The sequence below is a fragment of the Artibeus jamaicensis genome, unplaced genomic scaffold (assembly GCF_021234435.1).
Source record: "Artibeus jamaicensis isolate MK-2021 breed Jamaican fruit bat unplaced genomic scaffold, CSHL_Jam_final contig_432, whole genome shotgun sequence".
In the NCBI taxonomy this organism is placed as follows: Eukaryota; Metazoa; Chordata; class Mammalia; order Chiroptera; family Phyllostomidae; genus Artibeus; species Artibeus jamaicensis.
This window is the reverse complement of record NW_026521828.1, coordinates 13706010-13731810: the sequence shown is the minus strand read 5'-3', so window position 1 is coordinate 13731810 and position 25801 is coordinate 13706010. Positions and strand designations below refer to the sequence as shown.

The 25801-nt window shown below is 47.5% G+C and overlaps 1 protein-coding gene across 3 annotated transcripts in view; it reads left to right on the top strand.

Annotated features, from left to right (window-relative positions):
- The first annotated feature begins 20014 nt into the window (after positions 1-20014).
- ABLIM3 (actin binding LIM protein family member 3) overlaps positions 20015-25801 on the top strand; it is a 108799-nt gene continuing 103012 nt past the window's right edge. Inside the window, exons 1-2 of one of the 3 annotated variants that reach the window (XR_008391759.1) lie at positions 20015-20180; positions 20568-20667. Coding sequence is in view for 1 of the 3 variants with exons in the window: in XM_037161880.2 (XP_037017775.1) it covers positions 20655-20667 (13 nt within the window). In the remaining 2 variants the exon portion in view is untranslated. Of the gene's footprint in view, positions 20668-25801 lie in introns of all 3 variants that reach the window. The other 2 variants (XM_037161880.2, XR_008391760.1) reach the window with 2 other exon arrangements.

Genomic DNA, 25801 nt, shown 5'->3' with positions numbered 1-25801 from the left:
GGTCACCAGTTCAACTTCCAGTCTGGGCACATGCTGGGTAGTGGACCAAGTTCCTAGATGGGAGCGTGCAAAAGGCAACCAATCAATATTTCTAATTCTCTCCCTCTCCCTCTCCCTCCCTTCATCTCTCTAAGAAATAAATAAAAACTTAAAAAATAAAAAAGATTTAAAAAACACTTATTGAGTGATAATTATGCACTCAATGAAAAAAACTTCACCATCAACAAACTGAAAAAGCAACTTTTTCAGTTGAAAAAGAAATTTTCAGAAAGAAAATATTTGCAAATTGTGTATCCGATAAGGGGTTAACATCCAAAATATATAAAGAACACATACAACTCAATAGTGAAAAAAAACCCACAACAATCCAATTAAAACGCGCAGAGGAAAGACTTCTGGCCAAGATGAAGGCATAGGCAGACACGCTGTGCCTCCTCACACAACCAAAAGAAAGACAACAACAAATTTAAAAACAAAAAACAACCAGAACTGACAGAAAATCGAACTGTATAGAAGTCCGACAACCAAGGAGTTAAAGAAGAAACATTCATCCAGACCAGTAGGAGGAGCAGAGATGAGCAGCTGGACAGAGAGGACTCACGACAATGCAGCAGCTGGTGGACTGGGTGGTCCCACATTCATGTGCAGATAAACCAGGAGGAACAACTAGGGAGCTAGACAGACCGTGCAACCCAGGGTCCCAGGGGAAATGAAGTCTCAAAACCTCTGACCAAAAATTCCTTTGGGGGTTCAGGCAGCAATGGGAGAAACTCCCATCCTCACAGGAGAGTTCATTAGAGAGACCCACGGGGTCCTGGAACATACACAAACCCACCCACCTGGGATTCAGCACCAGAAGGGCCCAATTTGCTGGTGGGTAGCAGAGGAAGTGACTGAAAACCAACAGAGAGAGGAGCAAGTGGCACTGTTCTTTCTTGGACCCCTCCCCCACATACAGCATCACAACGCAACCATGTGGGTTGTCCCATCCTGATGAACACCTAAGACCCCTTCCCTTAGTATGTAACAGGCAAGCTGGACAGAAAAAAAAAAGGCCCAAATGAAAAAACAGATCAAAGCACCAGAAAAAATACAACTAAGTGACAAAGAGATCGCCAACATATCAGATGCACAGTTCAAAACACTGGTTATCAAGATGCTCTAGGAACTCACTACAAAAAATTTACAGGGAACCAATAGTGACAGGAAGAAAACCAGGACTCAAATCAATGGTTTGGAGAAGAAGGAAGAAATAAACAGTCAACAAGAACAGAATGGAGAAGCAAGAATTCAAAAAAAATGAGGAGAGGCCCAGAAACCTCCAGGACATCTTTAAACGTTCCAACATCTGAATCATAGGGTTGCCAGAAGGAGAGGAGGAAGAGCAACAAATTTATAAAACTTATTCGAAAAAATAATGAGAGAATTTTGCCTATCTGGCAAAGGAAATAGACTTTCAGGAAGTCCAAGAAGCTCAGAGAGTCCCAAAGAACTTGGACCCAAGGAAGCATACACCAAGATCAGTTGAGTTGGGTGGGGCACTAGGATTATATCATAAGAATCCTAAAACATCAATATCAAAGAACCTATGTACCACAATGTTCACAGCAGCACAATTTACAATAGCCAAGAGTTGGAAGCAACCTAGGTACCCATCAGTAAATGAATGGATCAAAAAATTGTGGTACATATACGCAATGGAATTCTATGCTGCAGAGAGAAAGAAGGAGCTCCTACCATTTGCAACAACATGGATGGAACTGGAAAGCATTATGCTGAGTGAAATAGGCCAGGTGCTGAAAGACAAATACCATATGATCTCACCTTTAACAGGAAGCTAAACAACAAAACAAACAAGCAAGCAGGAAAAAAAAAGACACTGAAATAGAGAACAAGGGGACAGTGACCAGAGGGGAGAAGGAAGGGAAGTTAAGGGGAAAAAGGGGGAGGGATTTGGAGGAACAAATAGGAAGGACACAGGGACAGAACGAGGACGAGAACTAAGGGGGGTGGAAATGGGAGGGAGGTGGGGAGTAAGGGGTGGGGGAGGCTGGGATGGGAGAAATAGACAAAAAACTGTACTTGAAAAATAACTAAATAAAATTAATTAAAAAATAAAATTAAATTAAATTAAATTAAAAAAATTTTTAAAGAAAAAGAAAAGTCCTTAACAGCATAATTACATTACCCAAGATTAAAGATAAGGAGAGAATCTTAAAAGCAGCAAGAGAAAAGGAGACAGTTACCTACAGAGTTCCCATTAGACTATCAGTTGATTTCTCAAAAGAAACCTTACAGGCAAGAAGGGGTTGGAAAGAAGTATTCCAATCATGAAAGGCAAGGACCTACATCCAAGATTATTCTACCCAGCAAAGCTATCATTTATAATAGAAGGGCAGATAAAATGCTTTCCAGATAAGGTCAAGTTAAAGGAATTGATCATCACCCACCCCTTATTATATGAAGTGTTAAAGAGACTTATCTAAGAGAAAGAAGATCAAAAATATTAACAGTAAAATGACAACAAACTCAGAGCTATTAACAACCAAACCTAAAACAAACTAAGCAAACAACTAGAACAGGAACAGAATACAGAAATGGAGATCACATGGAGGGTTATCGGGGAGGGGGGCAGGGAAGGTACAGAGAATAAGTAGCATAAATGGTAGGTAGAAAATAGACAAAGATAGGTTAAGAATAGTATAGAAAATGTAGAGCCACAGAACTTATACGTACGACACATGGACATGAACTAAAGCAGGGGAATGCAGGTGGGAGGGAGTGTGCAGGGCAAAGGGGAATAAAGAGGGGGAAATGGGACAACTATAATAGTATAATCAATAAAATGTATTTTTCAAAAAATTTGCAGAGGAACTGAATAGACATTTTTTCAAAGAAGGCATACAAAGGGACAACATGTACCTGAAAGGGTGTTCAACACCAATAATCATCAGGGAAATGAAAACCAAACCACTATGAAATATCAGCACACACGCACCTGCTGGAATGGCTGTCAGCAAAAAGATAGGAGGTAAGTATTGGCAAGGATGTGGAGAAAAGGGAACCTTTTGCACTGTTGGTGGGAATGTATATTGGTCCAGCCACTATGGAAATCTGTATGGGAGGTCCCTCGATTAAAATCAGAACTACCATGTGATTCATCAGTTCTACTTCTGTGTACACATCTGAAGTAAATGAAATCAGTATTTCCCAGGTTCATTGCAGCATTACCTACCACCACCAAGGCATTGAAAAAGCTTAAATGCCCACTGACAGATGAATGGATAAAGAAGTTGTGGAATATAACTATAATAGAATATTATTCAGCCACAAAAAAGAATAAAACCCTGCCATTTGTGATAATGTAACGGGGTTACAGTCAAGAGGGGGGCCCCAAATAGGGATTTGTAATTAGGTCCAGAAGAGCTTGGAGACAATGGCTCCCCACCTCAGGGCTACACCTGCCCAGGATGCTGGCAGCTGTGGTCAATTATTGGAGGAGCCAGAAATGGGGCTGCAGAGGAAGACTGGCACTGGGATTTAAGCCCAGGCGAGGCAGCCATTCCGCATCTCTTTTTGTTACCACCGTTCTTTTCAGTGACCGCACAGTTTTGAGAGTGCTCCCTTTTTGCCACATGAACGGTACTGGGAGTCTGAATCACCGACTGCTACCTCTTTCCTGAGATACAGTACCCCAGACTGGGCGAGGGGAGAAGAAAAGACTGTGTGTGTTTGTGGGTATTTTAAAGAACTTCAGTCTGTATAACTTTTAAATAAATAATTCCTTTCCTCTTCACTGATCTCTGGTATTGAGAGACATCTTTCCTCTGGCAGTGGGCAAAGTGAAACTAATGGGGGAGGAATCTCCGGAGAAAAAGCCGGTGGGGGGGTCTTTTATATTGTTCAGCCCCATCCCCCGGTCTGTTCTGTGATAATAATATGGATGAGCTTTGAGGGTATTATGCTAAGTGAAATAAGTCAAACAAATACCACATGATCTCCCTCATATGTGGAATCTAAAAAAAAAACCCAAATTCGAAGAAACAGATTGGTGGTGGCCAGAGGTAGGGGATGGCACTGCATGAAATGGGTGAAGGTAGTCAAAAAGTAGGAACTCACAGTTAAAATAAACTAGTCACAGGAATGTAATGTACAGCATGGAGACTATAGTTCACAATACTGTATTGTTCACAATTGTATATTTGAAACTTGCTAAAATAATAGATATTAAAAGTTCTCATCACAAGAAAAAATCAATTATGTAAGATGATGGTGTCAACTAGACTCACTGTGGTAATCATGTGGCAACATTTACACATATCAAATAATTATGTTGTACACCTTAAGCTAATACAATGTCAATTATATCTCAATAAAACTGGAAAGAAAAGTGATAGAAAAGATAAAAAATATAAGAACAGTGAACACCCCTCCCCCCAAAAGACGAATATCTGTAAACACCTGCTTTGTGCGTGTCGTTGCCCCAGACACAGAACGATGAGGGAGACAGTGGGGCTCCTGCTCTCCCAGACCTTTCAGAAGGACATTTTTCCAGCTTGGCAAAGACTCACCTGGAGGGTCGGCTTCCTTCCTCGAGACTCAGCTGCCACCCCAGCCCAAGAGGCTCTGACTCTCACCCTGCTTCTGCTCCACCCTCTGCCTCAAGACTCCCAAATGCAAATTATTTGGTTTTTAATAACTAATGCTTTATTCCAAATTTTATATTTTATAATGAATATTTTTACATCTCTGGAATAAATATTCTGTCAACAAACTACAAAAAAAAAAGAAATTCATTTAATCTTTATAACACCCCATAGCAGTCATACTAAAGTTATCCCCAGTTTAAAGATAAGGAGACTCAGTCTGGTGATCTACCCCAGCTCCCTCAGCTGACACAGTGGAGTCAGGGTTCAAGGTGGGGCAGTGTGATTCCAGGGCCTGGTCCTTGCCACTTGTTGCTGCCTGACGCCCTGTCAGGAACATCCAGCCAGTGTCTAGGGCAGAGGCCCCAGCAGCAGCAGAAGGTGCGGGTGACCTGGCCACAGGCCAGGCGTTCCCCAGACTTTCCTCAGCAAGGGAGGGGACTCATGCCCTCACCAAGGGTCAGCAGAGGAACTGGCCTAGCAGCTCCAGAGAGGGGGGGTGGGGCTGCTGACCTGCTGAACCAGGAAGAGGTCACCAGGCTGCTGGCTCTGACCTCACCCGGAAGAGCTGACTTTTCTTTCCAACACATCAGTTTCCCGTTCTTGGTCCCACGGCAAACCCAGGGTCAAGGGCAGGCAACCAAAGCCTCCACCTGGGAAGTTAGGAGGGAACGTGTCCTGAAACAGTGATCTGTTTGCTCCTCTATGACTTCTTCTTGCCCCAACCTGTTTTAAAGATAAAGAAACAGGGTCACGAAGATGAAAATGTTTGTTCAACACTTTCAGGCGATTTTGTGGAAAAGCCTGCATTAGAACTCAAACCCCAGGACTCTCGGGTCTGCGTGCTTCCACAAACCATGCTAACACGAAGCAGCTTGTGTTCTAAACATCAGGTCCCTGGGGAGAGGTGGGGGTGGGGGGCAGGGTGTGCATGCACCCCGAGTGCAGGATGCAAGCCCAGGGCTGACTCTGCCCACCACTCCCAGGGAAAGGAATTTCTCCCAGCCCAGCCTATCTTTCTGGGAAATTCAGGTTTTCAGGCATCTGACCCAGTGAGAGGGACAGGCAGGAGGAGTCCACCTCAGCAGTCTTTCCTCTCACCTGGGCCACAGGAGGCCTGGGCAGGCAGCAGGGCTGCAAACAGTGGGAAAGGGCAGAAAGGGAAACGCTCAGCAGTGTGGGAGGGGTCCAGTCACGATGGTGTATTTAGTCAGCAGTGAAAACGAAGGAAGCAGGTCTAGATAGAGAGTCCAGGGAGGGCTGAAATGTGTCATGAAGCGAAACCTAAAGCAGCTTGCGTACAGTCCATACAGCATGGCTGCATTTTTGTACAGAACCGAACCACATCTGTGAGTTTGACTGTGGAGGAAAAGGATCCCATCAACCTGATGGTGGAGACCCGATTCTTCCCCCCACAGCCCAGCGCCCTCTCCAGGCTGCCAGCACTGGGCGGGGCCTGGGGATCAGCAGAGAGCAGAGCAGGCAGCACCCGAGCTCCTCGGGTAGCTGGGTGAGTGTGGGGGTGGGGAAGAGGTAAGGGGAAAAGAGAGCTACCTCTTTTTTAAAGTTCTCTGTATTATCTGACATTTTTAACAGTAATTTATTGTTAATGTGTCCTTATAAAAAAGTAAATACATAAACAAAAGAAGGAGTGAGGAGAGAAGGAGGAAAAATTCATGGCTGATTTTGTGTGTCTGTGTACACATCATGAGGAGGCCTGGGCTGACTCCTTCGACTGTTACGTCACCACGGGCAACACGGATTCCCAACCACGAGGTCCAGGGTGTCTTGAAAGGGGCAGGAAGCAAAGGAAGCAATGTTGTATGCTCTGCAACAGGCAGCATTCAGTAACCGAAGACTCCACAGCTCGTGGGGGTTCCAGAGGCCCTCACAGAATGCTGCCTGTAGCCAGTGACAGCCTCGGGGGGCTCTGTGGGCCCCTCTCATGACACTCACATTGTCTTCTGTGAACATGCTCCCCTCGGACATGGTCTCTACACTGTCCTCTCCCTGATCCTGTGTCTCCTTCCGGCCCCTGTCCTCAGCAGAGAACCGCTTCCCCGCCCTCCCCTCCTGGAGGTGTGCTCTGCCGCCCACGCGGGATGGTCAGGAGCAGACTGCAGAGAGTGGCACGGATTCACAGAGGGACAAACCCCGCCACCCTGACCCCAACTCTGTCCTTGCACTTGTTTTCTGGTCTACACAGAAAAAAGCAACTAGTCGTGTATTAGCCAATGGACAGTGAAACTGTTGCTCCCAGTTTTCGGTTTTGTTTTTTTAATGTTGCTCCCAGTTTGATGCCCTCGTACTTCTCATTACTACATTGGATCAGGACCAGACTAGGAGTCAGAGCCCTCCGTTTGGATCTGGCTTTGTCAGCTTTAAGCTATATTCTCTTGGGCATATTTACTCTTATGTAAAAAAATTAGTGCTATTAATAGTATTATTCAATGTGGTGATAAAAAGGCCTACCTCACAGAATAGCTGTGCAGGTTAGAAGAGGTATTTAAGGTGTTTGAGCTTTTTACATGTGCAAAGCTTACTCACACACGTGTGTGCATGAATGCCTCAGTCCTGGTTCTGCTGCTTTCCTTGCGTGTGGAACGTGCAGGGCTCGAGGCAGAGGTGCCCCAGTGAGTACTGGGTGCCTGGAGGTCATGACGGAGATAAAATCTCAGTTCCAGCCCGAAAGCTGCAAGGAAACGCCTCCAAGCAAAACCAGACCCGCCTGTCTTCGGATCAGGAAGGTCCCGTTCCTCTGCCTCAGAGCAAGCGCACCCTGACTGCATTCCTCTCCCCTTGATCTTCAACTGGCTGGCCTCTTCAATAGACTTCAGTTTTGAAAGCTATTTACTTCAAAAATAAAGAATGAATTCAGTAATTTTCATCATTATGGTTTTTGACTTCACAGACTAGTGGATCTACTTTAGTGACGAGGAAAATATAAGCGGCTCTGTCCTGTTCTTTCCCTGAATGTTGTTATTGATACATTTCAGAGGGTGACCTTGAGTGAATGAAAAATTTCCCCTTTCAGTCCCTTCCCCTGGACCTTACATGACATAGCTAAGTCCCCACACTACGCTGACCGTGTTCCTGGGGACTTTGGCCATGTCTACCTGGAAAACTGGCTGTGCCTGACATCCTGTCAGGCACATCCAGCCAGTGTCTAGGGCAGAGGCCCCAGCAGCCAGCAGAAGGTGCGGGTGACCTGGCCACAGGCCAGGCGTTCCCCAGACTTTCCTCAGCAAGGGAGGGGACTCACGCCCTCACCAAGGGTCAGCAGAGGAACTGGCCCAGCAGCTCCAGAGAGGGGGGGTGGGGCTGCTGACCTGCTGAACCGGGAAGAGGTCACCAGGTTGCTGGCTCTGACCTCACCCGGAAGAGCTGACTTTTCTTTCCAACACATCAGTTTCCCGTTCTTGGTCCCACTGCAAACCCGGGGTCAAAACCTGGAAAAGGCATTCCTAAATCTGCATCTTGGAGTCCCCACGTGTCCTGTCTGATAAGCAGCCTGGAGGCACTGGCCCCTTCCTCCTGTCACTATTGTCCTGCTGTTGTAGCCCACTTTACACCGGTCTGTGACTCAGAAGATGGCTCTAGAGTCACACTTTGAGAGGCATGGCACAGACCGGTGCCTCAGCAACCCAGCTGCACATGTGGCTATTCTTCTGACTCGGACACATTTATCAAAATGCAGATTCCACACCTTGCCCTATCCAGTGAATCATCAAAGACTCTGGAAAGAGGGCCCCTGTTTTACATACTTACTAAGGCAACTCTGATTAGGTGAAATTTTGGCCAAATCTGTGCCAGGCGTTCCTTTCACAGGGATGAGGAACAGGGTGTAGACTCCGAGGGTCTTCAATGCCCAGTTCTCCTTTCTTAGTTAGAGTCCCACAAAAAATGAATTTAAGCCTCAACCAGCAGGGGGCAGCACGGGTAGGGTATTGGAGCTACAGAGAAAATCTGCAGTAACCTTTTTGATTCTTCACTGGTACAATGATCACAAATAACAACCTATAATTGCTCAGGAAGTTTCTGTTTAGGAAACTCCTCCAAAGTCATTAACTCCTTAAGTCCTTTTCCATGCCCATGAAGCAGCAGGCTTTTGTGTCGGAGAAGTCAGGTGGCTTCTCTAAGGCCTTATTTCTAATTGGTAGGATGGATTTTCTCACACATTCACTGGGGGAAAGGGGGATGAAAGGGACAGAATCATAGACAGTAGGTTCATCATATAAAACGTATAGGAGAACATGTACCAGAAAAACACCCCCACACACAGCACAACCTTCGCTCCCAAACCTCAGCTCCACCTTCAGAGATTCTGCCTGATGATAAAGTCCAGGTGCTTCTAAACTACACAAACCACATTCCTCTGGCAGTTAAACAAATGAGTGGAGCAAACTCATCCCCATACTTATATATGCACAGTCAACCGAAGTAAGAGTGAGTGAGAGAGAATCATTTAAATGCACAGGCTAGTTCTAAAATCCTTAAAGCATACTTTAATGCCATGCCCTGCTACATCTCAATCATTAAGGTAAAAACAAGCCACCTGGAAACCTTATCAAGTTGCGTGTTGTGATTCCATGGGACTGAGGTAGAGCCTGAGTTTTGCATTTTCTAGCAAGCTCCCAGGGGATGCAGTGGCTGCTGGTGCATGAACCCCACATTAAGCCGTAGGAGCCGATGATACCCACGGCCAGCACCAGACGGGAGTGGTGGAACTGCCACCCTCCGAGCTCCTTGCCTTTCACTGTGTGAGCATCTGTCCCCACCGAGAGTTAACTCTAGTGTTGAAAGACGCATATTGTTCATATGTGGTCCCTAAACTAAGCCCATCAATTAACCTTGAACTCCTCTGAGGACACTATGGGTATAGTTTCCCAACTAAGTGAGGTTCTGAGGCGTTAAGCTCTGATATGATGTGAGTCCCATGCACACAACACTATAGTGGCAAAGGAATTTTTTTGTGGGTATTTTACTTTAGTTTTTTTTATCACTCAATTCCAGTAGTTTTCAACCAGGGGCAATTTGCCCCTATGGGGACATTTGACAATATCTGGAGACATTTTCAGTTGTCAGAGCACCTACTATCATCTAGTGGGTGGAGGCCAGAGGTGCTGCTCAGCACCCCCACTGCCCAGGGCAGTGCCCACAGCAAAGAACTGCCCAGCCCAGAATTTCAGTGGCACTGCTGTCAAGAAATTCTACTCTGTGCGACTCATAAAGATCTAAATCTTTGGCAATTTACTGAATAATCATTTGAACAGATCAGAGGAAAGAAAAAATAATGAAGGTAGCCATTCAAATCGGACACCTTTCCCTCGGGCGGGGAAGGTTAGTGGCTGAGGGGTCCCGTGGTGGGGTGTGAATGCCCATTCCACTACTGCCAAGCTAGGTGGACTAGACAGACTATACCAAACCTCTCAACTTTAACTTCCTCAGACATCAAATGGCCGTAAGTCCCAAGAGAACAGAGACAATCTCCGTTTGAGCAGCGAAGTATATGCATTCTCTTGGCACATAGTGAATGCTTGTGTGTTTATTGAAGAAATGAATAGGACCTTACTGCCTTATAACAATCTTTTTTATTCCAGCATTGGTTACTACTGTTAAAATCGGATCAGCGACTTGAGTGTTAGGGACTGCTATTATCAGCTGTACCTTGCCCTGGCAGAGCCGGACCCTCACTCCAGGCTATGCCAGTGCCCTTTACTGCACGTGGACAGTACTGGTAGCATGAAAACTGTGGGCTGTAGTATCGGACCACCAGGGTTTCAATGTTATCCCACGGCCATGTGAGCTTAGATATTTGACTTACTCTCTCTAAGCCTACTTTCTTCATTTGCTAAACAAAGGCAATAACAATTTTTACCTTACAGGGCTGTTGGAGGAATTCAGGTTGAATGAGATGATGGGTGCAAAGTCCTTAGCAGAGTGCCTGGCACACAGCAAGCTCACGGTAAAAAGAGGCTTTATTATGCTTTTGGCCTTAAGCCTCCAAATCAAGGGCACCTGCTCTGTTACCGCTGCAAAAAGAAGTCAAGACACAGCTCTGAAATCAGAACCTGGCCCCAGAGACCAAGCTGACCAGCTCCCTTCTGCTGGGTGGAAGATCAGCAGCTCCGCTCTTGCTTCCCACTCCATGTGCCTGAACAAGGAGAGCTGGAATGAGTGTTCCACACTCTCCTACGTGCCCGCTCAGTCCCATCCAGAATCCAGTCCCAGTGACTAGTGCACAGCATTCTCATTCTGCTAAAGGGCCAAAAGACTCCAATAAAGATGTCAAAGCTGAAAGTTGTTTGGAGAGCAAAGAAACGAATGAGAGGAAAGCACAGCCTTTGGTTCAGTAATGAATTCTGCATTATGGCGCTGTGTCACAGTGCAGCGGAGAACGAAGTGCCTCACCCTCCTCATTCCGTTTTTTTATGAGAGAGGAAAACGGAGGAGGGGGAGCTGATGTGAGGAGCATAGGAAAGAAAGTGCATTCAAGCAAATATCGTGACTTGCGCACGTGGACCCACGCCATTTATATTTTGTAACACAGTGAAAGCTCAGAGCAGAAAAGAAGCATCTAGTCCAATCCTTTCACCTTTGAGATGAGCAAACTGGAGCAGCTGGGAATTGAGTGGGCACCTGGACAGGTCGCACACCTTCAGCCGCATGGTGCCCAGCTTGGGAAGAGGCACCTTGGGGCTCGTTTCTTCATCCAATCCTGCCTGCCTCCAGGATTTAAGCCCTGACTGTAAGGACCTGGCAGGAAACTTGGAGTCCTTTTCCAAGTGTACCCATGTTCACTAGTAATGTACGTACCACCCAGCGGGCCACACAGGCCATAAAAGCGCACAAATTGTACCACGTGACTTCTGGAGGTGTCCCCTGGTCTAGGTGGGATAAAACAGTCCCTGTGACACAGAGGGACTGATCGGGGAAGGACAACTTTGAAGGCCTCGCTAAGAGGCAACACTCACTAGAGATGAGATCTGCACACTGAGAAGTAGCCAGTCCCACGGACATCAAGGAAAGAGGGTTCAGGTCAGAAGGAATAGCAACCATGAACACCCAAGGCACATGCAGGAGGCAGAACGAAGAGAAAGGAAGCCTGCGTGGTCGGACCAGAGCGGGCAAGAGGGAGACGCAAAGCTGAGGAGGTTGTAGCCAGGCACTTGCCCGGGCCCCTGGAAGGTGGAAGCAGGGCTGAGGTTCAGACTGGGGCCCCCGGCCCACAGTGTTTAAGGCTCTGTGTCAACTGTGCCGTGCAGGCCTCCCATCCTGTAACCACTGCTGCCCTGTGTCTGCCCTTCTCCGTGGCCTTCCTGGGTATCGGGGATATGATGTCACCTTCTGTGGATGCTGTGTAAATGCCTGCGTTTGGATCTCTAGCTTATAATGAGATGAGAGAAAATAATTACCTCCTACTTTGCAAAGACTTTAATTTTACAGAGCGCACAGTTTCTCATTTCATTCCTGGAACAACCCCAAGATACAAACAGAAAAGGGGTAATTGTAAAACATATTATAATGATGCTTAATAGACACTGTTATTCATTACAGCTGAGGAGACTGAGACACAGGAATTGATTGACTGCCCAAGGTCACATAGCAAGGAAGTGAGGTCAAACCTGGTACCCAGGTCTTCAGATCCCCAGTCCTTTCCTCTTGCACACGGCAACACTGGGCTTCCCAGCTGTGTGGCTCAACGACTGAGAGAGACATGAATTCTCAGCTGATTCTAAAGTATTTGGTGGAGGACCAGATTCAGAGATAAAACTTAGAAAAGAGCCAATGAATAAAGAGGGAAGAGAGCCAAGTTTGGGGGAAGAGGGCATGGGGGCTCATTTAACTGACCTCTAAGAGGAGAGGAAGAAATCCGTGGTGTCTGAAAGGGGGGCACTCCAGCCATCAATTAAATATACTCCCTGGGATACTTTAGTCAGCGGGTCATAGGAGGCCTCTCCAGGGAGCTGGCAATTAAGCTACACCTGGAGCTTAATAGGCGATCCCAGCTTTACAAAGAAGAGCAACCTGGTGTGGGGAGCAGCGTGTATAGAATTCCAAAGAGGGGCAAACTCACTGGGAGGCCAGGGAATCCCTGTGTGCAGGGAGCCAGCAGGAAAGGGGACATGAGAAAGGGTGGCCCCTAATGACTGGACTGGGCGGGCGTTAGAGGAGCTCAGAGAATGGCTCCCAGGAGAGGCTGGAACTTGAGGTGATCCAGGAAGCCACAGAAAAGACTGGCTTTACTCAGAGGCACAGCAAACAAGGGTGCTACCAGCAGAACTGTAGGCAGAAGGGAAATTATTGGTGCTTAATGAGTAAGACTCAGTCTACTCCTCTGCAAAATGGAAGAACAGGAAAGCTGGCTCCCTGAGGTCCTGTTTAAATACCAGTACAGAAACTGAGCCAGGAGCAGCCTGTCTTGGCCAATGGAAGGCTCCCAGACTTCCCAGATTCCCAGCTGGAGCTGGCTCCAAGCCCCCCACCCTCCACCCCACCCCCCTCCCTGCTTACTGTCAGGAAGGAGGCTGGGGCTGTGGGTGCAGTGTGAGCGCAAGGCCCCAGCAGAACCCCGCCGGTGGCACTGTCTGCCCGGAGTTCCCATGCAGCCCCCAGCACTCTGATCTTAGAGCCACTTCCTCTGTTCCCCCAGAAGCTTCCCAAAGACCTCAGGAACCCCTTTGATTTTTTTTAAAAACCTTTCTCCACAGAACAATGTGAGGAACAGGAGGAAAAGCAGGGCCCCATCACAAAGCCACTACAGTAAGAAAAACAGGAGTGAGTCCTGCTAACTCCATGTAGGTGTCAGGGCTCTCCCGGGAGGGCACGGGTGCAGGCCTAGGGTTAGGGAGTGTCACGTGAAACTCCATCTCCTAGAGGGAAGTCCGCTCCTTGCCCAGGACCTGGGTCTCAGCACAAACCAGTGGTGCCCCTGAGGGATCAAAGACCCCACACCAGCCCAGCTGTGGTGGTCAGACCTTCTGCCAAACTCCAACCTCAGGACACTCAGAACCAAGAGCATTAAAGTAGAAGGAACCTTGAGAGTCGTCTGGTCTCATCCTCCCCTGTAAAGGTGGAAACTCTGGCCCAGAGAGGCTCACCTTACATGTCTGTCAGGTTGTTCCAAAGCATGTGATAGCGAAAAGGTGTGAGCACTTACTAGGTGCTGTGCTAAGCTGCTGTCTCCGTCATTGCTGCTGACACTCATAGCGAGGTGGGTACTGCTATGGTTCCTGCTGTACATCAGAAACCTATGGCCCAGAAAGGTTAAGTCTCTTGCCTAAGGTCACACAGCTATGAAGAGTAGAGCCAGGTCTCTGATCAAGACCATTTTATCCCAGAGCCCCTGGGCTACTTCACATCCTGCTGCATCAAGACTGTAAGCAGTACGGCCTCCCAGCCCAGTACACCACTTCCCCCGCCCCTGCCGTCATCTGGACCCCACTGAGCTCCTCCACAAAGAAACCATGACGCCCACCACTGGCAGCCAGTCTTGCTTGCCCTCACACTTGTGGCTGTGGTTCTTCCTTTCTCCACTTAGTCCTGTGCTCCCTCCACCCCGACTCTCTGATCCTGCACCAGCTCAGGCTGGCTGTTCCTTCTTCTTCAGCCTTAACTCATAGGTCACCTGTTCAGTGAAACATCCCTCTTTTAGTGTCTATTACTGCTCTCTTTTCACTAACTTTCCAGATTGTAATCAAATATCTATCTGTGTGTTTATTTCTGTATGGTTTCCTCCCCCATGTTTCTGCAAGACACCGAATTTGGCAGGGAATAAACATCCAATTAAAAGTCTTTCAATAAATGGATCAATGAAAGAATGACCTAAAAAACTTTAATTCTTCAAATAAATGTCTGCCAAAATCTCTCACATATTGACCTTGTCCAACTGATTTTGTTAAACCTACATAATCCAAAAGTCTACACTAATTCAAGGTCGTCAGAGGTGTGCCCTACCAGACCCCCTTCCATGCACTACAGTTATCTGTGTGTGTAGTGCCCATGTATCTATATACAGGGGTCCCCTTTATGAAAAAGAAATTTAACTGTTTTATATATTACACTGTGTATATTCTATAGGTTCCACATATCGTATATTAAATGGATTATGTTGCATAAATATGTATGCCCACAAATGTACACGATCCTGAAGAACATACTATACATATTTTTCTGGAATTTTTTTTCTTATTTAATCACATACCACGAAAATCTCCCCCCAACTACCACATGTAGTTCTGTCTCATGTTAACCACTTCATATCATTTTTCAGAAATAAAAGTATTCAGCCTTGATAGTATATTCAATAGTGTAGGGATGGCCGGTAGAAGTGTGGGGACGCAAGTGCCTCTTCCACCATGCCCATGCTTCCTAGGCCCGGGGCTTCTGTGCTGAAGGTGAGGGAGCAAGAAAGCAGGTTCACAAACGGGCAGGGCAGTGCAGAGCAGGGTGAGTGAGGAGCAGGCGGTGTGGGGAACAGAGCACAGAAGGGAGCTGTGTGGGACCAGAGAAAGGCAAATAGAAAGAAAAGTTGGGCACCTAGGCCTGTGTTAGTAAATCATAGCAATGAGGGGCAGAATGTGGGGAGGGGCTCTAGAGATGACCCAGGTAGGGACAAGAAGTCAGGAAGGAAGAAGAAGAGAAGCATCATGGGGTCAGCCCTGGGTAAAGCTGGCCCTCAAAGGTTCCTTCTTTCCCCTTGAAGAAGGTGGAAGATTTGCCTCCAGATGGTTTTGCCACCTGGTCTATTTGCCTGTTTCCAAGTGAGACTTGTTTATCTGCACTCTGGTGTCTTGAAGTTTAAAACAAACTTCCGAACAAAGGGCCCCGCTGCTCTGAGCACTGTTCTCCTGCAAGGACAGAGCCGGGGTTCTGCTGTCCTGATGACTTTCACAGGCGATTGCACCGAGATTCCCACCCTCAGCTTCCTCATGCGTCTTTCCCACTCGCCTCCCATTGTTGTGCACATCCTCACCGGTATAGGGTTTTTTTTAGCTTCTTTTAACCCTTTTCTTTCTACCTGTATAATTATGCAGAGAGTTTCCCCAACAGAAGCTATTGGGGGCATTTAGAGTGGTCCAAGGCTCAAAGGTCTCTCCACAGAGCTGAATTCATCAAGAGCCAGATGGATTTACCACTTAAAAAGCACACTAGACAAAAAGAACTAGTCAGTTATGCTCCCTGTAGTTGGAAAATCCTGAGGCATATTTTCATGGCCTCCACTCTATGGAAAGACCCATGGTGTACGTGAGTGGAGGATGACAGGACATCTCTGAGGGTACTTACAGTTCCCACGCACACTGTCATTCCCCATGACACCCAACAATTTTAATACACCCAACAACTCTTGAGGTAGGTATCATTTTGACACATGTTATAGATGAAGAATTTGAGGCTCATAGAGGCTGAGTATCTCATCCAAGGTCACAGAGCTAGCAAGTGATGTAGTTGGGACTGAAAATCAGTGCCTGACCTCAACCAAGCCATTATCGGGTTTGCCTAATACTCACGCTTCACTTAGTTAGCTACTGTCTACCCCCCTCCAAAACAAAATTTATGCTCCAGGAGGGCATGTCCCATTCACCACTATATCCCCAGTAGCTACCAAGGGGCTTAGCACAAAGTAGATCTTCAGTAAGTGATTGTTGAGTGAATGAACTAATAAATGAATACCATGCTCTTATTTGACTATGACTGGAAAATTTCTGGGCCCTGAAGCTTTGGGTAACAACTAAACATGTTCACTGAACGATCTTGTTAATTTTACATATTTATGTACAACTTACCTAAACTTTCTCCCAGAATAAAAAAAAAAACACTATCTTTTTCCAAGCATTAGAACCTAGCAAGTTGCATTCAACAGGAGAATCAAGTGAGGAATCCCAATCTGCAAATCTATGGGGTCTCTGAAGAAATCTTTTGGAGTGATTAATAAATATTAATATTAATTACTTATTCTGTTCTCAAAACTATTCTAGGCCTCTGCCCTCTTCAGTAGCAAACAGTGGTCTGTGAATCACCTCAGCTGCTTGTTTAAAATGCAGAGCAAGTAATCAGAGCTGGGGAATCTGCATTTTTGCAGATATCTCAGGGGTTGTCGCACAAACACAATTTTTAGAACCACTGTCAGGGGGACTTCCGCCAAGATGGAGAAGTAGGTGGAGGGTCCACCTCACCTCTGTGCACAACCAAATCTAAGAACAACTATTTTTAACAGCAGTCACAACCAAGCCACACGGAAAATCGACAATACGGAGTCCAAAGGACAACTAGATACTCGGCTGGACCGGTACGAGGAGCGAGGCCAGAAGCAGAGCAGGTTAGCAAGAAAAAATCCCCGGGGCGGTGCGCGGGGCGCGCAGGCAACCGAGGGCTGATTGCCAGCGAGCTGGCTGCCGGAGCGCACAGGGAATAGGCGCGGTGGGTCGGTAGGTCGCGCGCACATTTACGTGCGGAGAAACCAGTGAGAAGGGAAACCCACGCGGTGCAACAGGCTCGCAAAATTAGGATCGGATAAGCAAACCCGAGGCGTTTGAGTGACTGGATGCGCTGGGCTAGCGGAGAGGAACGCCATCGCTCCCTCTCTGACCCCGCCCCCACACACAGCGTCACAAACCAGTGACCTGGGTCGCCCCGTCCTGGTAAACAACTAAGGCTTCGCTCCGCTCACTAAACAGCACGAATAAACCAAAAATGGCTCTAGAACAACTCAGAGCCCCAGAACCGATAGACCTAAGTGATGAAGAAATAGCCAGTCTTTCAGATGCACAGTTCAAAACACTGGTTATAAAGATCCTTACAGAACTGGTGGATTTTAGTCACAAATTAGAGAAACATATGGAAGCTAAATTAATTGAAATGAATGCTGATACAAAAGATACCAATAGTGATGGAAAGAAAATTGGGACTCAAATCAAGGGAGAGGACCAGACAGAAGAAAAAGATGATCAAGCAGAAAGGAATGAAGAAATAAGAATTCAGAAAAATGAGGAGAGGCTTGGGAACCTCCAAGACATCTTTAAACGTTCCAACATCCGAATTATAGGGGTACCAGAAGGGGGAAAGGCACAACCACCAGTTGAAAAATTATTTGAACAAATAATAAAGGAGAATTTCCCCAAGATGGCAAAGGAAATCGACTTCCGAGAGATCCAGGAAGCTCGGAGAGTCCCGAGGAAGTTGGACCCGGGGAAGGAACACACCAAGGCACATCATAATTACATTAGCCAAGATTAAAATGAAGGAGAGAATCCTAGAAGCAGCAAGAGCTAAGGGGACAGTCACCTACAAAGGAGTTCCCATCAGACTGTCAGCTGATTTCTCAAAAGAGACCTTACAGGCAAGAAGGGGCTAGACAGAGGTATTCCAAGTCATGAAAACCAAAGATCTACAACCAAGATTGCTCTACCCAGCAAAACTTTCATTTAGAATGGAAGGACAGATAAAGTGCTTCTCAGATAAGGTCAAATTCAAGGAGTTCATCATCACCAAGCCCTTACTATATGAAATGTTAAAGGGACTTACCTAAGAAAAAGAAGATAAAAAAGATGAACAGTGAAAGGACAGCAAACTCACAGTTATTAAGAACCACACCTAAAACAAAAGCAAACTAAGAGGATAGCTAGATCAGGAGCAGAACCATAGAAATGAAGATCACAGGGAGGGTTAGCAACAGGGGAGTGGGAGGAGGGGAAGGGGGGAGAAGGTATAGAAAATAAGTAGTATAGACAGTAGATAGAAAATAGATAGGGGGAGGGTAAGAATAGTAGGGGAAATACAGAATCTAAAGAATTTGAGACACATGTTCATGAACTAAAGGGGGAAATGGTGGGGGAGGGGTATGCAGGGTGGAGGGGAAGGGAGGGGGGAATAGAGCAAATGTAATGGCATAATCAATAAAAAATAAATTTAAAAAAAAAAAAGAACCACTGTCAGGAAGTTCAGGCTTATTCCCCCTCCACTGGAAAAAAATCCTATTAAGCTATCACAGTGTATTTCAAATCCATTGACATTTCAGTTTCAATGAAGAGTATTTAATCACAATCATATCTTGGGGTCATGGCCACATGAGGTTTTTTGTTTGTTTGGTTTGGTTTTCTATGGAAATTAGAAACCTTCTATTTACCCAAAAGGTGTTCTTTCCAAGTTTGGGGTAGCTACCTACCCCTACCCTGTCTGTCATCCTAGACTCTGGTTCACACGGAGTCACTCTCTCACAGGACCAAGCTGGAAATGAGAAGACCTAGTCCAATTCTACCACAAGTTGCTGTGAGTCCTAGGGCAGGTATCTCAGCCTCTCTGACCTATTGTTGCCTTGTAAGTTGTGGGTGTGAGTGTTCACAGCTTTGTGAATAGACACATGCTCTAACCAGAGTCATTCCACAGACAGTGATCATGGGTCTTCTCAGTCTTGTTTTTCTGGACTCAAAAGTCATGCTTCTGTGATCATGAATTAGGTTCAGAGGACAAGGCAAGTAGTCAGGGGAATGTAAGGAACCCCACCCCACTGAATTAATTACAACCCTAAAAATCAGATCATAGGTTTCTATAATACACACCCAAGAGAACTAATTTCGAAAACAAAACACTTTGGACAAGAGCTCGTTGGCCATACCCAAGCTGGGTGGACCTGTGAGACTGAGTCATGAGGCCACATGCCTGCTGTTTTCCGCAGACGGGGAACTGTTTCAAGGTAGGGATTCCTTGACCTTCTGCTCTGAGGGCTGCACAATATTAGATCTAGAAAAGACCTGGAGTGTTCTGTCAACAAATATTTATTGATACCTACTGTGTGCCAGGCACTGTTCTAGGTATTGGGGGCTCCCACAGTGAACCCTACTATGTGACAAGACCCATACTTCCCCACTTCAAGTGGGGAAGATAGATAATATACAATTGTAACAAATGAATCAGTAGTGAGGGGCCCAAGGGGGAGATGGGCCCAAGGGGGAGTTAGGACCATAAGTTAGGAGGCTGGGAGAATCCCCCAGTGTCTCACCAGCTTGCCCAGCTGCCCCCTCCTTCCTATACATGAGGAAGATGAGCCAGAGACAGCAGTGACCTGGTCAAGACCACGCTGGTTAGAAGCAGAGTTGGAAGTGAAAACGGTCTTCCTACAAAGCCAATCCTTTCCTCACAGCCTATCCCAGTACTACTTTATTTCCCTGTCATCGTCTAGCCCTTAAACCCTAAGACCAAGGGAGGGAAACTAGAGCCCAAACACCCGCTTGTTGTCCCCAACGCACAAGGGTGCCCTCACCACCACCACCACCACCACCCCCATCACACCTTAGGACCCAGGGAGAAGTCAGGGTGGGGCGGGGCCTGGACGCGCACCGCCGCGTCCAGCAGATGGCAGCAGGGAGCAGCCGCGCCCCCTCGCGCTGCTACCCGGCGAGCCCGCATCATGGATGTCGAGCTCTCCTATTTCGCTTTGCTCGCCTTGGTACTCGAGTCCCCAGACGAGGACCAGGATTCATGAACCGGTCGCAGGGGCCCTGGCAGGGGCCTCTGGCTCCAGACGCCGGCCGAGAGGTGGGTCCCAGGGCGGGTCACTGCTCTCCGAAGCCGGGCGGGGACGCGCTGCCCAGAGGAGCTGGCGCCCTGCGCGCTGCCCCCGCCCTGCCTCCCTGTGGTCCACACCCCCTTTGGGCTCCAGAGCCGCTGGGCTGGAGTAGCTGGGGGTGCGCGCGAGCAGGCGCTGCCAACCCCGCTTCTGCCTCTGATTCAAGTCCAAGGGGAGCAAGACCCGGACGCCCGTGTTCTCCCCGCCTCCTCCTCCTCCTTGCTCTCACCTGCGCTTATTAGTCCACTCGCCTTCAAGGCCAGTAGCTACAGCCCAGACTCAGAGAGGAATGCAGAGAGAGAGAGCGAGCACCTGAGGATACAGAGCTGGCGCTGGACTTCCTTTCCACCCCCCAGGTGATGAGTGAGGTCGGAAGATCGAAAGATTTTACAAGCAACCAGAGCCTCCGTATTGAATGAAAGACCCAGTGCAAAGGCATCACCATGAACACGAGCAGTAAGTGGGTCCTCTTCTCCTTTGCCATGGGAACAGGGTGGGGGCGGGAGGTGCAGGAGCCTGCGCCAGGGCTGCTGGAAGGAGGAAGGAAACCTGGCATCTGCGTGGACACATGGCCCCCAGACTCCTGCTCGGTCCTTTCTGTGCTCACCGGCAGAGGACTAGGGGTCTGGCTTTTCATGATAATTTTGCTAATGTTTTATCGGCAGCGCCACTTGCCTCTATAAGGAAAGGCTGCCTGTCTCCTTCCAGCAATGCCTGGGAAGGCCTCAGAAGCAGTAGTGTGGCCATTGTCTGGCTGCAGGGGCTCTGAGGAGACCTCTCTGCACACAGCTGGAAAGCCAAAGAGAGCTCCACTTGTCCTGGAGCTGGGAGGAGCAGGGAGACTGGCTCTCGGTGGGTGGATCTGGGGACTGTAATATATCCTTCTCTTGAGTTCTCACAGCCCCATGGGCCTGAGCTAATTTAGCAACATAGCTATAGGCTGTTCAGCCATCCCCAGGAAAGAAAAAGAGACAAGCCCTTTGGCCAAGGTCTCTAACATGCCAGAAACAACTACTGCTTTGCAGAGCCAGGACCAGACATTTTGCTACTAGGCTGGGCCCCAGCTGTGGAGAAAGGCAGTCAGAAATACAAGGAGGCCCCATCCATTTCTTGTCGATGTAGTCCCTTTGACCGTGGGCACCTGCGGTGGCATCATCCTGAACCGGAGGTCTGGGTCAAGTGCCCCCTCCTGTTCCCTCATCAGCTGAGCTCGACTGGGTCATTCAGGAGCAGATGGGGTCACTGAACTGGGGGACCTCTAGGAACATCACTTCCTTGGGTCTGTGACTTTCCTATCAGTCTGCTTTCTGGATCCCAGATTGCTCCTCTGTAAAATGAGAGGGATTGATTAGAGACCTTTCTAATCTAAGAATCTACAAGTTACTTCCAGGGTGGGGGTAGCTAGAGCTGAGCAGCAAGACCAGAAAAATCAGCACCTGCTGAGGCTGCGTCCAGGCCAAACCCACTCTTTCCTCACCTTCCCTCCATTTCAAGGCATGGAGAACAGGAAACAGAATGAAAGCCACTGACATGGCAATGAACTGTATTTACTCACTACATATTTGTGTGACTTCTCTCGGTGCCTTCCTTTGTGTAGTACACAGCTCTGCTAAGCAAGCTGGACTCCCTTTGCCTCTTTTAGCCAAAGAATTTGCCTCTTGATTTTGCCAGTCTGGCACAGTGTTTTGGCTCCACACCAGGCTCAGGCAAAGAGCAAAATTCTGCCGACCCGATTGCTTAGTGGGCCACATGTTTGCATCTGGTGCTTTCAGACACATAAAGATGGGGGCAGCCTACCACTTCTCACTGTCTTTAGCAAAAACTGTGTTTATTGGAGTCCTTTCTCACTAAATGACGGAAGAGAAGGGCGGTTTATCTTTTTTTCTAAGGAGATAAGAAATAAGGTAACAAGCCACTGCCCTGCCCTTTTCTCTCTCTGGACTTGTACGTAATTCTCATTCTGTTAGCAACACTGGGTATTCTTGAAAGAACAAGATAGATTTTTACCTTTTTTTTTTAAAAAGAAATAACAACCACCTGGCTGGTATAGTTCAGTGGATTGAGCAGGGGCTTGCGAACCAGACAATCACGGTTCGATTCCCGGTCAGGGCACATTCCTGGGTTGTAGGCCAGTTCCCTGCAGGCCAATTCCCAGCAGGGGGCTCATGAAAGGCAACCATACATTGATGTTTCTCTCCCTCTCTCCTTCCCTTTCCCTCTAAAGATAAATAAATAAAATCTAAAAAGAAATAACAACCAATAGAATTGAATACTGCAGAAGTTGGGCTTGGACAAAAATGCATGACAAAAGATAAAACATTCCAGCCTCATATACTTTTTCTAAGTAGGGGGAATGTGTTTATTTTCCAGGAATGGTGGGAAATAAGTAGAATAGAATGGGGTACCCTGTGGTCCCCATTAGAGGAAGGGCTGCCTGGGGCAACATCGGAGAGGCTCTCTTGGGGCTCAGGGGTGGGCTCCATCATCACTGAGCCTGCTCCAGACCCTGAGTCCCTGCAGACGGATGGAGTGGAAATCAGACCTCACTGCAGTGAGGGTGTGACAGGTCGGAAGGGTGTGGGAACAGTGTGTGATCAGGTCACATCTCTGAGGTGACCTGATCTAAGCAAAACTGCTCTCCCCTTTGGGATGTGAATTTCTTAACTTAATCTTCATGCCTGAAATTGAGCCTCTTACTTAGTTTTTCTTTTACTTTCCTTGACTGAGTCCTCACTCTCCACCAGCCACCGTGCTAAGCCTTCCACCTGCACAATCATCCCAAACTCTCACACCCAACCTGTGAGATGGGTGTTGAATACTCCAGTTTTAGAGGCGAATTTGTCTAAAGGTTTACAATAACTTCTTCAAGTCATGGAATTAATAGTTGGATTATGAAAGGTTCTTGGATGTGTAATGTTTTGACAGTGCATACCATTCCTAGTCTATGGTTCAAATGTCACCTTTGAAGTGGGGGCAAAGCATGAGCTTATTACTGAGTTACTAATCACTTCCTCTGGAGGAGAGGAGCAAGGGGCTGAAGTCTTGGGATGGCCTGTAAGAGTAGACAGAGCTTGGTCCCTGGAATTAGGTGGTCCTGGGTTCTAGTTCTCCTTTTCCCATTTATTAGCTGTGTGGTCTTCAGCAGTTGTCCCATCTGCAAAATGGGAATGATGGGACCTCCCTCAGTGTGGAAGGGAGATACATGTGATGCGCTGAGTGAAATTCGGAATGTGGCACCTAGGATATAGCTGGCATCATGTCGCCAATGGTAGTCAGACCATCATCTTCACTGCAGTTATTGTTTGGCTGTTGATTTTATGACACCAGCAAGTATTATGTTATTAGGACACCACCTAACCTCTTGAATGTCATGCCTTCATCATAAATTGAGAGGAATTCCAGAATTGTGATTTTCAGGATTAAACTGGATTATGGGAAGATGCTTTACAAACATGTGTATATTGTTTTTATTAATAAGAAACATGGGTCTCAGATGGCAAAAACAGCAGAGTGCTTGTGGTCAGAGACACTTCAGTGCACATATTTGTTTCATCAGAATCCTTCCCTCTGAAATCTAGCTGAGCTCCAGGACACCACAAAACAGAAATTTGGGAGAAAGATGTAATTTTGGAGATGACGGAATGCGCTGGTGGTTCAGACTTGGTGGAATGTAACAGGTGGTGCTTGGCCCTCGGAGCCAGTAAGGGAGGGAAAGAGGCCTCCTTGTGGGGAGAACAAAACACCCGAGGCATGAGCAGGATGCCCGGGCTCAGGAACCCCAGGCTAATGCTGAGACGATGTTCTCCCTCTGGCGAAGAGCTTCAGGGAATGGAAGGGAAAAGGGCAGCTGTCTCTACCTCCACCTCTGTTGGGAGGGTCTCCCGTCCAGCTTTTCCTCCCCTGGCCTGTGCCCAACTCAATTCCAAGGATCTGGCATTTGTCTCCTGGCCTACTGAGGCAGCCTGCTAACTGGCTTCCCATCATTCCACTCCAGCCCCCTCCCTTCTCCCCATCCACCCTCTGCATCACACTCTGCTTAACAATGCAGAGCCTATCGCTCCTCAGATGTGAGAGGAAACCCCTCAGTGAGACGTGCGGGGTCCCCAGTGGTGTGGCCTGGTCTGGCCTGACCTTGCTCACAGCCCTGTCTCATCCACACTGCACCATTCTCCATGTGCCCATCCCATTTGCCTCTTTCCATTCCCTCTAAGCTCCTGCTCCTGCCAACTTGGCATGTGCTGTTACTTCCACCTGGAAAGTCCTCCCCCTCCAGCACTGGCCCCTCTGCCCACTCCCACCCCTGGCAACCAGGCTGGCCTCCTCTCCTGCCAGAGCAGCAGATGCCTCTCAGTTCCCCAGCCCAGCAAACATGCCCCTGATGTATGCTCTCCATGCACCTTGACCCTGTTCCTTCAGAGCCTCATCTCTGTCATCACGCACTCATCCATGTGACCACAGGTCATTTCCCTGAACCCACATAGCAAGGAAGGAGCTTCCCCCAGATCACTTTCTCTCCCACAATCCCCAGAGCCATGGGGACCCCACCACCTGAAAAGTGCACGGGCAACAATACATTTTCAGTTACTTCCTCTGTCTTCCATTCCTGTGTTGGCCCCAGCATTTCCCAAGCCTCTGGGTCCAAAGCCAGGGGAGACTGTTGACCCACAGTGCCAGAGGCATTGAGCACCAGAGTCAATTCTGTGCTAGTATGGAATACACTAGCAGTGTATTCCATAAACTGCTATGTTCCTTACTTGGGTTGGACCTCCCAGAGCTCTGAAAGCTATGGCTTTTCTTGGTATAAGACCCAGTGCTGCTTATTCTTAGGGTTGAAGCATCATGCATACCATGTACAATGATGCCTAGAGCCATCCTCCCTCAACTCATCAGCTTCCTTCTGCCCTTGGGCCCCTTCCTGGGTCTCTACCATGGACAAGCTTGCCAACAAGCTTTGTTGGAGAGAGTACCAGGGGTGGGGGTCATACAACCCCTGCAAAGATGTCATGAGATAAGCAACACCATACTGGACCAGTAAAAACCCGAGCTGTGGGGTATGGATTCCTGAGTTCAAATGCAACACCTGTGGTGTACTCTGTCTGTGATCTTGGACAGGGTAGATCACGTCTCTGAGCCTGGATTTTATCATATGTAAAATGTGAGCAGCAATGCCAGTGAATGGGGTTGTTGTGAGGATTAAGTGAAATAACATGAGAAACTCACTAGTATCATATCTCAGGGAATGGAATTGAGCCCAAAGTTGAGCTGGCCACTGAGTAGAGCAAAGTTCTGTAGTGATGGTATCGTAAAGGCCAAACCCTCTGGTTGAAAATTAGCCTCTTTTGCTGTCATTGTAGCCAGCACCAGGTTCTGTACATAGAAAAGCCATAGTTTTGGGGAAGACTATTAACCTAGTGTTGTATCTGTCATGGGTTGAAAGGGCAATACAGGAAGGTAGGATCCTAGGATACACAACTACCTTAGTTGAGAAAAGGTCTGAGGGCCAGGATTTTGATGGTTGTAAGAGTAGAAATAAGGGGAAAGATCCTATGGAAAATAAAGCCCAATGGCCTAGCACCTGACTAAGTTATAG